The 12,242-nt window shown below is 66.9% G+C and overlaps 2 protein-coding genes across 2 annotated transcripts; both read left to right on the top strand.

Annotated features, from left to right (window-relative positions):
• Window positions 1-144: 144 nt before the first annotated feature.
• On the top strand, window positions 145-2,638 carry MNEG_8533 (hypothetical protein; the record flags this gene model as incomplete). The annotated part of the gene is made up of 2 exons (XM_014042995.1): window positions 145-1,344; window positions 1,679-2,638. The coding sequence occupies 2 exons, from the start codon at window positions 145-147 to the stop codon at window positions 2,636-2,638; spliced, it is 2,160 nt and encodes a 719-aa protein (XP_013898449.1).
• Window positions 2,639-5,349: 2,711 nt separating this feature from the next.
• On the top strand, window positions 5,350-11,130 carry MNEG_8532 (hypothetical protein; the record flags this gene model as incomplete). Its single annotated transcript, XM_014042994.1, has 16 exons — window positions 5,350-5,388; window positions 5,840-5,922; window positions 6,451-6,519; window positions 6,835-6,880; window positions 7,269-7,316; window positions 7,657-7,742; window positions 8,037-8,127; window positions 8,399-8,478; window positions 8,799-8,859; window positions 9,061-9,148; window positions 9,427-9,494; window positions 9,791-9,844; window positions 10,046-10,153; window positions 10,417-10,466; window positions 10,703-10,791; window positions 11,024-11,130. 16 exons carry the CDS (start codon window positions 5,350-5,352, stop codon window positions 11,128-11,130), a joined length of 1,167 nt encoding a protein of 388 aa, XP_013898448.1.
• Between the last annotated feature and the right edge of the window lie 1,112 nt (window positions 11,131-12,242).

The following is a 12,242-nucleotide window of genomic DNA, read 5'->3' as shown; positions in this document are numbered from 1 at the left end:
GGCGCGCCCTGGGCGGACGCCGGCGGCTGGGCGGCCGCGGCCGCGGCGGCCGCGGCGGCGCAGCCGCCGCAGCAGCGCCTGCAAAGGCAGGGCAGCGCGGCCAACAGCAGCAGCAGTGCCGAGGTCCACGCAGGCGCGGCTCTGATGCGCGAGCCCGCGCCCGCGCCCGCGCCCGCGCCCGCTCCTAGGCCCCCGCCTGGGCAGGCCCCGGTGCAGGCGCCGCAGCTGCTGCCGCCGACGCAGGGCCAGCAGCAGCAGCAGCAGCAGCAGCAGCCGCAGCAGCCGCAGCAGCCGCAGCAGCAGCAGCCGCAGCAGCAGCAGCAGCAGCCGCAGCAGCAGCAGCAGCAGCAGCAGCCGCAGCAGCAGCAGCACGCGGCCGCTGCCGAACGCGCCCAGATCCCCCCCCTCGCCGCTGCTGCCGCCGCGGCTCAGCGGATCCTCCAGGCCGCCGCGCGGGAGGGCGGCGGCAGCAGCGCCGCGATCGTGCTCGACGTCATTGGCGCAGCGCGCGCCGCCACGCCCGCGCCCGCGCCCGCGCCCGCGATCGCGCCGCCTGCAGCGGCCGCGGCTCAGGCGCAGGCGTCGTCGGCGGGGGGGCTGGACGGGGACGACGACTTATTCGAGGATGGGGACAGGATGTTTGCGGAGGTGGACTCGTTTCTGGAGGATTTCATTGAGTTCCAGCCGCAGGACGCCGGCGGCGCTCCCGGCGGTGGCGGGGGCGGCGGCGGCGGCAAGGCTGGCAGCGGCGCGCACTGGCTGCCTGTGCCCAAGCGGCCGTTTGTGCAAGGGGACGCGTTGCTACAAGGCGCGGGGCAGCAGGCGCAGCAGCAGGTTCTGCAGCAGCAGTTGCTGCAACAGCAGCAGCAGCTGCTGAATCGGCAGCAGCAGGAGCAGCAGGAACAGGGGCAGGAAGCTGCTTTGCCCTCCGGCGGCAAGGCCGGCGGCTGGTGGCCGGCGCCCGCACGGGGGCCGTCGTCGCCGGTGGTCCCTATTGGCCAGATGATTCAGCCGCAGCAGCAGCTGTCTGCGCAGGCCGCCGCGCTCGGCCAGCTGCAGCAGTCACCGCAGCTGACCGCTGCGAGCGCAATGGCCCCGTCGCCCTGCTTCGACGCCGCCGCCACCGCCGCCGCCGCCGCCCCTGGCCCCTCGGACGGCGCGGACGCGGCCGCCGCGGCGGGCGCGCCGGACGCGGATGGGTGCGCGCTGCCGCCGCAGGTGCAGGCGGCCGTGCGGCAGCGGCTGGGGCAGCTGATGGCACAGCAGGAGCACCAGAGGGCGACAGTGGAAATGGAGCTGCGGGCTCAGATGGCTCAGGTCCTTCACTCCATGGCATCCACCAATGTGAGCGGCCGGGCGCCCGGCTGCGGCGGCCGTTTGCTTGCGCGCCTGATCTGTGCCCCATGCCGGTTGTGTGCCGTGCGCGGCGGCCGGCTGCAGGGTTTGTTCTGCGAGCGGCGCGTGCAGGCTGGTCTGGCAGGGCTGTTACTGTGACAACACGCGCTGAATGGAAGCCGTCCACATCACACACACGCACGTATGCAGGCTGACTGGCGCGCGCACACACACACACACACACACACACACACACACACACACTCACACGCAGTGCGCACAAACACACACACACACACTCCACCACCATAACAACCAGCTCACACACGCGGCGCCCACACAGGTCCCCGAGGCGCACCGCAACAAGATGGGGCGAATGCTCGAGGCGCGCCAGCGCGACAGGGTCGCGGCTTTGGAGGAAGAGCATCAGCTGCAGCTGGTCCGCTTCAGGGACTCTGTCAAAGAGCTGCAGCGCCGCGCCGCCGCCCAGGCACGCGCCGCGGCCGCGGCCGAGGCCTCGGCGCCGGCCGCGGCCGCTGCCGCGCACGTGCAGGTGCAGGCGTGGGCGCCGCAGGCTCAGGCGCCTGAGGGCGGCGGCTCGTCGTGGCAGCTGCAGGGGACGGGGAGCGCGGCGCTGCCGCCGCTGCCGCCCGGCGGCACCGTAACGCAGCAGCAGCAGCAGCAGCAGCAGCAACAGCAGCAGCAGCAGCAGCAGCAGCAGCAGCAGCAGCAGCAGCAGCAGCTGATGACCCAGCAGCTGCTGGCGTCGCAGATGATGGCGACCCACGGGATGTCTGCCGACGCCGCCCAGGCGGCGGCCGTGCAGATGGAGCAGCAGCAGGCGTTTGTGCGGCGCCAGATGCAGCAGCGCCAGGGCTCGCTGCAGCTGCACCACCTGCAGCAGCAGCACCAGCAGCAGCACTATCTAGTGGCCGGCGACGGCCTGGGCGGCGGCCACAGCCCCGGGTCCGACGACTCCGACGCCATCGGCGGCGCGTGCGGCGGCGGCGCGGCCGCGGGCGGCGTCGGCGGCGCCGGCGGCGGCCTGGGGGCGAGCGACCAGACCCGCGTGCTGTTCGGCGGCCCCTTGGGCGGCGGCGGCGCGCCGCTCGGCTTCCATGGCAGCGCGGCGTTTGGCGGCGGGGCGTTTGGCGGCCCCGCCGGCGGTGGCAACCGCGGCGTGGACAGCCCAGACGTGTTGAACAGCTGCGGCAGCAACGCGGCGGGCGCCGGCGGCCTGGGTGGGCCGCGGGGCCCGATGGGTGGGGGCGGCTACCTGCCCACAGGCCTGTTCTCCGGCTAGCTTCAAAGGGCTAGATGGCAGCCCTGACCGCCGCAGATTTTGCTGCCTCGGGTGTCTCCTTTTTCATTCACCTGTTGTGCGCCCGCGCCCCTTTCTTTGCATGATTGAGGGGCTGCCCGCCGCAGCCATTGAGCGCGCGAGCCTTCGGCGGCCAATCTTCGTATCATCTTACCTCCCTTCATCTGATCTGATCCGATTTGATCTGATCTAACCTGGTCTGGCCGATTCGAGCCTTTCTCGGGATTTGTCGGTTCCTGTGCGCTCCCGCGCGCAGCCGCTCACCCGACTGGGTCCGCGTGATGTTTGGCGAAACGAAACAAATGTCGGTGGGCCGCCGTTGCAGATACTCTGCTTCCGCCGTTGCAGACGCAGAGTATCGGGTGAGCACTTAGATGGTAGGTTGCGAGGGCACAATCGAGGCACGATCACGACTTTCACGCGCGGCACGCGCGGCCGCGGCACGGGCAGGCGGGCGGGCGCGGCGTCCCCACTCACCTCTGCACTCACTCATCAACACTGGACCGCACCGTTGCCTGCCCCGCTGCCCGGCGCGCGTCGGCGGCGGCGCCTCCGAGCGCGCGCGGTGCGGATGCGGCAACACAGCCTTTGTGGACCCAATGCACTCGGCGCCGGCGCCGCATTGACTTGCGGCGGTGCTATGCCCTTGGACCAATCTTTTTGTGACCATCCGTGCTCGCGCCCCGCCTGGCTGACTGGGCGCCCGGCATGCGCAGACCCCCCTGCCTGTGTGGGTTCGGCCCACACGCGGGCGGCGAAGCGGCTGCCACGGGGCGCGGCTGATCATCAGAGCGGCGGCGGGGGTCCGCCGCTGCGCGGCAAGCATTTTACCACAATCCTCTCATCTCATGGCTCGCGTGCGTTTGCACGCGCCGCGCTGCGGGCGCGCCGCGCCGCGCCGCGCGCGCGGTACAACACTCCCATCGTTTTCACGCCGACGCCTCTGCCGACCGCTCCCCTCGCTGAGGCCATGAATTTGGCGAGGGCCGCTTTCGTGCACTGCACTCACAGCCAAAAACACCAGCGGCTGCCCCCTCTCACCCCCGAGGGGACCTTTCTAGCGTGCATGTACCCAAGCGTGCACCCCTCCCCTCCGCGCGCCGGCCCTGCTCGGCGCCCCCCTACGTCGTGCGGGGCCGGCGCGGAGAGGGGCAAGGAGATTGACGCATGCACCCGGCGCTCACGGGAGCCTGCGGCCCCGCTTGGCTGAAAAATGGCACTGCAAAACCCCCCACAGCCCGGCAGCGATTGCACTCCAGATTGATGGCCGCCCGCTCGAAAACCGTCCAGCCCTGGGGCCGCCGGCGTCCCCTGTAAGCATGCTCTCTTACCTCTCCTTATGACTGTCTGAACTGCCGACTCTGTAATTCCTTGCCTTTTCTTGCGCGCGTGGCATTTTTTCTGTGTTGCCCAAAACAGCAGGGAAGTTCAACGACACGGCATGCGCGCCGCCGCGTGCTGTCGTTCTCCTGCAAAGCGGCCGGCATGGTGAGACCGCCAGCTAGGGACGCTTTGGGTCCGTCACATGATCGTGGGACACGTCAGACAGGCAGATCACCATGGACGACAGACCGCCAGAGAAAATTGCCAAGACTCACTCGGCAGCGGGCGCAGGGTGCACCCAGGCTGTGATGCAGTCAAGCAACAACACGTTACCGTACTGCAAAGACATAAATCCTGAATCATCACGGAGGCAATACAGCGGCTTCAAAAAAGGAGCCCCAACCTGCTTGGGGCGCTGGGGCTGGTGACGTGGGCAGAGCAGTGGGGATACGAGATGCGCCGCTCGTGGGCGAGGCAGCCGCGCAGACGCATGTCAGACGTACTCACAAGACCAGTGGTCTCTGCGCAACTCAAAGCGTCGTTGTCACCCCAGGATTTTTTCGACGGGCTGCATCCGCAGCTGCTCGAACTGAAGCAGCGAGCCCTGCAGCGGCTGGACCGCGCTTCAAAGGTGAGATCTGCTCACACCACACATTTTGACGGTGGTTTTACGTCGCAGAGGCCTGGCAGCAGCTGTGCCTCCGGTGACCGACACGGAGTTGCTCTCTCTGGCCCAACTGTCCCTCGCCTGCTCGCTGCTGGCTCACTGGAAGGGATCATCATTGGGTATGCTATAATAACATTTCTCGGCCTCGAAGGCGGGAACCACCCTGCTGCGCAGTGCGACACAGTGGCCGCCAGAGGCACCCCACCCCGTCCCTTGCGCCCCTCGCTGCGGCACACACCTGACGCCGCTTCGCCATCTCATTCAGGCCCACCTGCCTCTTCGACCACCCGCAGTCGCAGGGCACGAAGACATGTCATCCAGGCGCGCGCTGGCGGCATGCATCGCAGCGCTCGCAGCACTCGCGATCCTGGCGTCGCCCGCCGGGGCTGCAGGTGCGGTGAGGCCAGCCCAATGCCCCTCTCCTGTTGTCACCCGCGTTTACGCCGCCCACCCCGGCGCCGCGGCCCCGCGCGCAGTCTCATGCGCGCCGCGCGTAAGCAGCAGCGCATGGCCGACTCCCCTCCCCGTTCTAGCCAGCTAGAGCCCGGCGGACCGCTGGACCCTTGGCTCGTGTTGTGCTCGCCTCCCTTTGACGCCCAGCACACTGGCCCCTCGGCCGCCGCTCCCCGCTCCCGCCCCCGGCCCCTTGCCGCGTCTAGTGGCCGAGTTCACGCCGTCCGTCGTGATGACTAACATGGGTGAAATGGGCGCGCCCTGCTTCACGATGGTCGACAATGCGCTGGTGCGCTGATTGGGGGGCAGCCGCCTGGCAGCTGCCAGGCCCCTGCAGCCTGGGCTGGGCAACACGCCTCTGTGTCTCTGGAGGGGACAGACGCCTGGGATTGTGGGCTCCCAAAGCAGCGCCCCCCGCGGCCGAACCGACAACCGGCCGCAGCGGCGGCGCGCGCCGCGCGGCCGCTGCGCCGCCGGCGCTCATGGATGGCAACTCCTGGCGCAGGGCACGGGCGTGTTCACGCGGCGGGGTCCATCGCGCGTGCCAGCGGGCGGCGGGTTGCGGACACCGTTTCAGCCCGGGTTCGCATCAGCAGGCCGCCTTCCTCGTTGGGCCGACGCGGCCGCCCTTCTCGCCTGCCAGCCGCACGCACCGTCGCCCGGTCTCGCCAGCCCCGCGCTCGCCGACCCGCACGCCCCGACGGCCGGCGCCTTCTGCTCTTTGCGTGTCCTCTTCGCAGAAGCTCAAGGCGAACAGCATCAAGTTTGTGCCGACGGTGCACTACTGGGGCAACGCCCAGAGCATCCAGCGGTTCTGCTACAGGTGAGTCACGCGGGGCCGCGGGCCGGGGGCGGCGCCCTCCCGAGACAGCGGGGCCCGCCCCGGCGCGGGGCAGCTGCGATGCCGCCGGGCGCTCGGGGGGCGTGTCCGCGCGGCGGGGTCATGCGGCGTGCACGAGGAGGGCGGCGGGAGGGGCGCGGCTGACAGGCGCGGCGGCGTTCGGCAGGGTTGCTTAATGCCAGCACGGCTGCCAAGGGGGGCCGGGTCCTGGTTTTGTTAAACGGTTTCGTGGTGATGACTTGCCAGCGTTGAGGTGTTGGTGCTTCTCTCATGCTGTGGCTGTGATTTCGCGGCTGCTGGAACGTCGTATGCGGCCGGCTTTTGCAGCAGAGGGCAGCTAGGGGCTCACTTCCCGCCGCCATGCTGCTCGTCGGCCGCACCAGCTGCACAGGCCAAACGCAACGCCCAGCCGCCAACAACCCCTCACACCCCGCTCCTCGTGCAACCGCCCTTAAACACCCACAACTGCCCACAACCGCTCACGACCGCCAACTGCCCGTGTGGCATCAGGGACCAGGACTACAGCTGCCAGGACATCAGCCCTCAGAACATTGCAAAGTACAAAGATCTGCTGACCAAGTGAGACCTTTGTTTGGCAGGGTGATGTTATGCACTTTCGCGTGTTCGGGTTTGGGGGCGCAGGCATGACGGGAGGCGAAAGTGCGGAGGGCGGACAGGTGCTTGCAGGGTTGTGGGGGAGTACATTGGCATGTGGGAAGCAGGGACGCTGGCAGGGAACAAGGCATGCTGTCTTGCGCATGCATGCATGCGCGGTTGCGTGCGTACATATGCGAGCACGGGCACACACAGACACACACAGACACACACACACACACACACACACTCACACACACACACAAACACACACTCACACATGTGCGCGTGCGCCCCCAGGTGTGTGAAGTACGCTGTCAGCAAAGGCCTGGACATTGCTATCCTGGTGAGACACAGGGGGCGGGGGGCGGGGGTGTTGATATAGTACAAGGGAAGCGCTGGACCGTTGCCCAGCCACAAGGTACACGCACCAACAGCATCCACTGCATAGTGTGCAGGCAATTTCAGCGCTCACGGCTTGTTTTGAGGGGCCCTTTTTGAAATCAGGCGGCCTCAGGGCCCAGTTCCGCCGCCTACACATGTCAGCCGGTTCTCAAACCAAGCGGCGACCCGCAGGGCTTCCTGTCTGCACCCTGTGCTGATTTCTGCGACGCCCCAGCAATCTGACCGCTCCAAACGCCTTGCAATCGCAATCATCACACATGTACGGGTGCCTGGCCAGCCCCCATCCCGGGTGCCTGAAACCGCTGCTCCATCCACAACCCACCCTGCAGGCCCATCTTGACAATATGAGGGAGTACACCTGGCGCAACATCCTGCAGGTGTGAGGGATATGATTAGGTCAAGATCATGATCGTGGGGGGGGGGGAGGGGGAAGCAACGGGCTTGCCAGGGGAGAAGCTGAGGAGAAGGGGGTGGGGCTGTTTCTGCGCCCTGCCCGGGTGCTCAAGGGCGAGCTGCATGTTCGGCCGTTCTGTGTCTGCAGTCGACCGCCCTGCGCTGCGTGCCGCCGGCGGTGGCCAGAGGCGCTGCTGCAACAGGGTTGAGCAGCCTGCCGCGCTGCCCTGGATGTGTGCCCTGCTCCCGTTTACTCACGAAACGTGGATGGATAAACCTGCTATCTGAGCCCTTCTGATTGCGTCCTGGCCTGTGGTCCCGCAGTTCAGCCCCAAGGCCAGCTATGGGGGCTACAGCTACAAGGACGTCGTGCTCAAGCCCATGGCGGACGCGGTCAACGCGGCGGTCAAGTGAGCTGCGCGCGCGCGCGCGCCGCTCAGATCAGATCAGAGCGTCGGGCGTCGGAGGATGGTCGGGGGCGCTTCCTTTCTCCGCTCGCGCCTCGGGCTGCGGGGCGGCCATTCGTGTGCCTCTCGCGCGGTGAACCAGCGGCGCCCCCCCTCACGGGTCCACAGGCCCACGTGCCGCCCCGACTCTTGTTTTCCGCTTGCTTCAACCTCGGCCGCGCCACTCTCGCTGACGGCCGAGGCGGCTCCTGGGAAGCTCAACCCTCGGTCTCGCGCCCCTGCATCCCTCCGCGACAGGCCCAGCACAAAGGTCATCTTCACGCTCAACGGGGAGACCGGCAAGTCCGTCAGCCAGTACAGCAAGCAGTGGCTCGAGCTCGTGCCGGAGGTGCGTTCCCTGGGGGCAACGCAGTGGGCGCAGGGCGGCCTGCCTCGGATCCCGCCAGAGGCCGCACCTGGGCCCGCTGATCGTCAGCACAGGCCCTGGTGTAGCGGGCCTGCCGCTCGTGCGCCGCCACCTCAGCGTTCAAAACCGCCCCGTGGCGGCCTCAGCCGCTCTTGCCGCTGCCCACGGCCTCTCCATGTCCCTACGGCTCAACCGCCCCCTCACGCTTGCGGGCTCACGCCTCCCTTTGTTCATCATTTGAAATTTCCCCCAGGTCCGCAGCTGGCTGATGGCAGGGGGTCGCCTGCCGCGGCCAAACGCGAACATTGCCGTTTCCCTAAACTACAACAAGCTGTGAGGGCCTGGGCGGCGCCGCGTGCACACGCTCGGGCTATTGCGTGCAGCTCGTTCCCTCGTGGACAGCACGAATTAGCCCCTCGCCTCTTTGGCTGACCGCCCCTGCTTCGGCGTGCAGGTGCAGCGGGGCTGGTTGCAACCTATCAACGTTGTCGACGGTCCCCCCCCCCTCTCCAGAGGCATGCCCCATTTTGCTCACTCTGAGCCTTTGTCAGACACCCTCCCTGCCTCCCGCACTTGCTCGCACAGCCCTGTCGCGTTTGCTCTCAACTCGACCAACGCCGCCCCCGCCCCCCGCCTCAACCAACGTCCCGCAGCTACGGCTGGATCGACTTCGACTCCATCAGCCCTGAGTACATCTCAAAAAACTTTGACCGGGTGAGAAACACAGATGCAGGGCCGGGCAGTCGGGGGCCCAGTCAAGAGTTGCGATGCAAAGAGTTGTTGGGCAACTGGGAGCTGCGCATGCAACTCTCACCAATGAACGCAATGTATGTGTTTTTGCCCTTGCGCACGCGCGTACACACACACACACACACACACACACACACACGCACACAACCCACCACCCCTTACCAGGAGTGGAAGGAGCAGGTGAAGAAATACCCAATGGACCTGCCCAACATGAAGCGCCTATACGAGGCGATCGATGTCCTCGGAGTCAGCGGTGAGCCAAACCAGCCAGCTGGCCAGCAGCAGCGGGGCTGGCATTACCAAGCGGCACCACTACGCACGCGCGCGCGTGGTGGCTGCGAGAGACAACCCTGCACGCCTGCCTGCCGCCGCCATGGGCCTGGGCCCCCACCGAGCCCTGAGACAGTGTGACCTGCAAAACGGATCTTAGACCCTCAGGCTGTACCGCCCTTTACCGCCCTTGTCTCACCTTGTCCCACCCTGTGCTGCCCCATACCACCCTGCACCGCCCTGTACCGCCCTGCACTGCAGCCTACCCCCCGCTGACTCCGACCTTTAAGTACGTGGACCTGCCCATCGCCCTGCAGTACCATTCACAGGTATTGTGGGCTGGGGGCTGGGCCCAGGTGTTATCACATTCATCCTCTCATACAGCTGCACGGCCGCATGATTTTGAGCCCACTGCGTTTTTGGTTTTACAGTCCGAATGTCCGGAGTGCTCCGAGGCTGCTCGCGCCCCCAGGGCGTCCGCCCCGCACAACGGTGGCACGCCTGCTGTGTGGCATGGCCTCGCCCATGCACTGGCGGTCGTTGAGCGCCGCCCGGGGCGGTCGGCAGTAAATTGGACACACTTCTGCTCTCCGAGCCTCAGCGTACACGCTTTCGCAATTCACAGGAGCTGTCTTACGCGGGCATCAACCTGAAGCAGCTGCTTAACAGCGGCAAGAAGGTGCGGGGCAGCTGCTCTGATCGTATACCGGGCAGCACGGCCGCCTGCGTCCGACTCCCGCCGTGCGTCCGTCCGCCTCAGGGGAACGGCCTTCCTTCTCATCGCATGCACGCCCCATCGGCCTGACCACACGTTGACGCGTGCAATCGGTTGACACGCTCTGGGGCCTCCCGGACTGCGCGCCTCGCCGCCGCCCCGTAGCTGGTCATCAGCGAGTGGGGCGTGGGCGGCGGCACCCAGGACGGCAACTCGATTGCGAAGTCGCTTGCTGATGTGGCTGGGTTCCCTTTCTTCGGCCTCTGGTACCCGGTAAGAGGCGCGCGGCGGCTTCTGAGAGGCATGTTCAGCGCGTATGCGGCAAGGACAAGGCACGAACGCGCCCAGTATGCATGAGCATTGAATAAAATTCAACAACGCGCTCCGTTTCCCGAAACCGGTTACGAGCCATGAGCCACGCGTACGATATGAGGACGCCCGCTCGCTCGTTGCTCAGGGCACTGCAGGTTTGTTCTTGGGCTGTCACTCGCATAACCCGCCTCACTTGCATCACCCGTGTCACCTGTCACCCGCAGTACGCCGACAACAAGAACCCCTGGAAGATCCCCGACTACGCGGGTTACAGGTGACCAAACCCTCAGCACGCCCCGCCGCCGCACGGCCCGCTTGAAGATGCGAGCTGGCTTGCAAGGCCCTTACCCGTGCAGGTGCCTGCCAACCCGCCAGCAGCTGATCTGCGGTACGACATACATCGGCCCTCATCTCCCCGCTGGGCGTCGGCCTTAGCTGAAACCCATCTTAAACCCCGTCGTAACCGGGCGTGGCCCGTCGTCACCCGCCGCGGCCCGGCGTCACCCGCAGGCGCTACCTTTACCGCATGACCTCGTACTGGCTGGCCAACGGCGGCGGCCCGCAGTTCCCAGTCGCGCGCATCTACGTCTGGACTGCCGGTGAGCGCGAGTTGTCACCCCGGGCCTGTGCACGCATGCGGCACATCGAAGCGCGCTTGCACGCATGCGACGTTGCAATACGTGGAATGCAGGCATGTCGGGCGCCTGCGGAGCCACTCTCTCTCTCTCTCTCTCTCTCTCTCTCTCACACACACACACACACACACACACACATGTGCGCGCGCGCACACACAACCTCCTTGGCGACCCCCTCCCCTTGGTACCAACAAAGGCTCCTGGGACGCCTTGGGGGTGCACTACAAGAGCAGCGACGGCAGCGGCAGCTGGGCAGACCCCTCCATCATCGCCATGGTGGCGCAGCACAACTCCAAGGTCTGATCTATTCTGTCCCAGGCGGGGAAAGACAGGGATTTTGACCGTCCAGTTTATTGGCCAGTCAGGGAATTACATGATGCCTAAGATTCTTGGTTGGGACCTTGAGATCTGAGATCTGGTACAGGACAGGTCAATGATGGTGAGAGTGGAGATCCTGGGATCTCGACGCGATGGCGCCGATTGCAGGCTGTCACTCGCAATTGCAGGTGGTCGCGTGGCGGCCCGCTGTTTCGCTCATAGTGCCTTGCCACGCTGCAAACCCTTGATCGTTTGCCGGCTGTCCTGCTCTTGAGCTGGGTCGGGATTTTGGCGTGGTGCCTCAGCTGGTGGCGACGGCGGAGGCGGCAGCTCCGTCGCGCGTACAACCGCAGGCCTCGAGGGGCGCACACCGGGGTTCAGGCGGCGCCATTGATTTGCGACGCGCCTGACATTTTTCACGCTTTGTTGTTTCTAGATGAGACTTTTTTGGACGAGGTCTTGCCGCCCAAACGCCATTGACGCGCTCGCTTTTTACTCGCTGTAATGTCTAGCGCTGGGCTGCCCCGCAACACTAGCAGGGGCCTGGCGGCCGCGCCGGCCGCTGCCCGTGCCCTCCGGCGCCTGAGCGCCTCGTCGGCCGCCCCTGGCCGCGCCTGTGCGGGCGGCTGGCCGGTGGTGCACGGCTGGCTCTTTGGCGGCCCGCAAGGGGCTGGGGCTGTCTAATAACACTGGCGCGCAGTAAGAGCTCGGGTGCGGTTGCGTCCTTGCTTGCTGACTAGGCGTACCAAGGGACAGAGCCGGGGGTTTTGCAACTGCATGGTGCGGGCGCCTGCCTAACTGCAACGGGGCAACAAACAGGCTGCCGCGGCTGTTTTGCTAGCAGGGGCCGCGGGGGGCCGCGGCGCGCGCGCGGGGCGATGAATTTTGGGGCGGCCTGAGGGAGGGGCCGAGGGCTGGGGGCCATGGGGCGAATCACCAGGGGAGGGGCAAGGGACACGCGGTGCCGGGGTGCAGCAGCTGCGCCCGTCCGATGGACTGCGGCGGGTGCTGCTGGAAAGAAGGACTGAAAGGGAAAGGGCAGCGCTCGCGCAGGGGCGGCCGGCGTACGCTCCTGGGTTGCGCACGCGGCGGCGCTC

This window comes from Monoraphidium neglectum (assembly GCF_000611645.1).
Source record: "Monoraphidium neglectum strain SAG 48.87 unplaced genomic scaffold scaffold01631, whole genome shotgun sequence".
Lineage (NCBI taxonomy): Eukaryota > Viridiplantae > Chlorophyta > Chlorophyceae > Sphaeropleales > Selenastraceae > Monoraphidium > Monoraphidium neglectum.
This window is presented reverse-complemented; position numbering and strand designations above follow the sequence as displayed.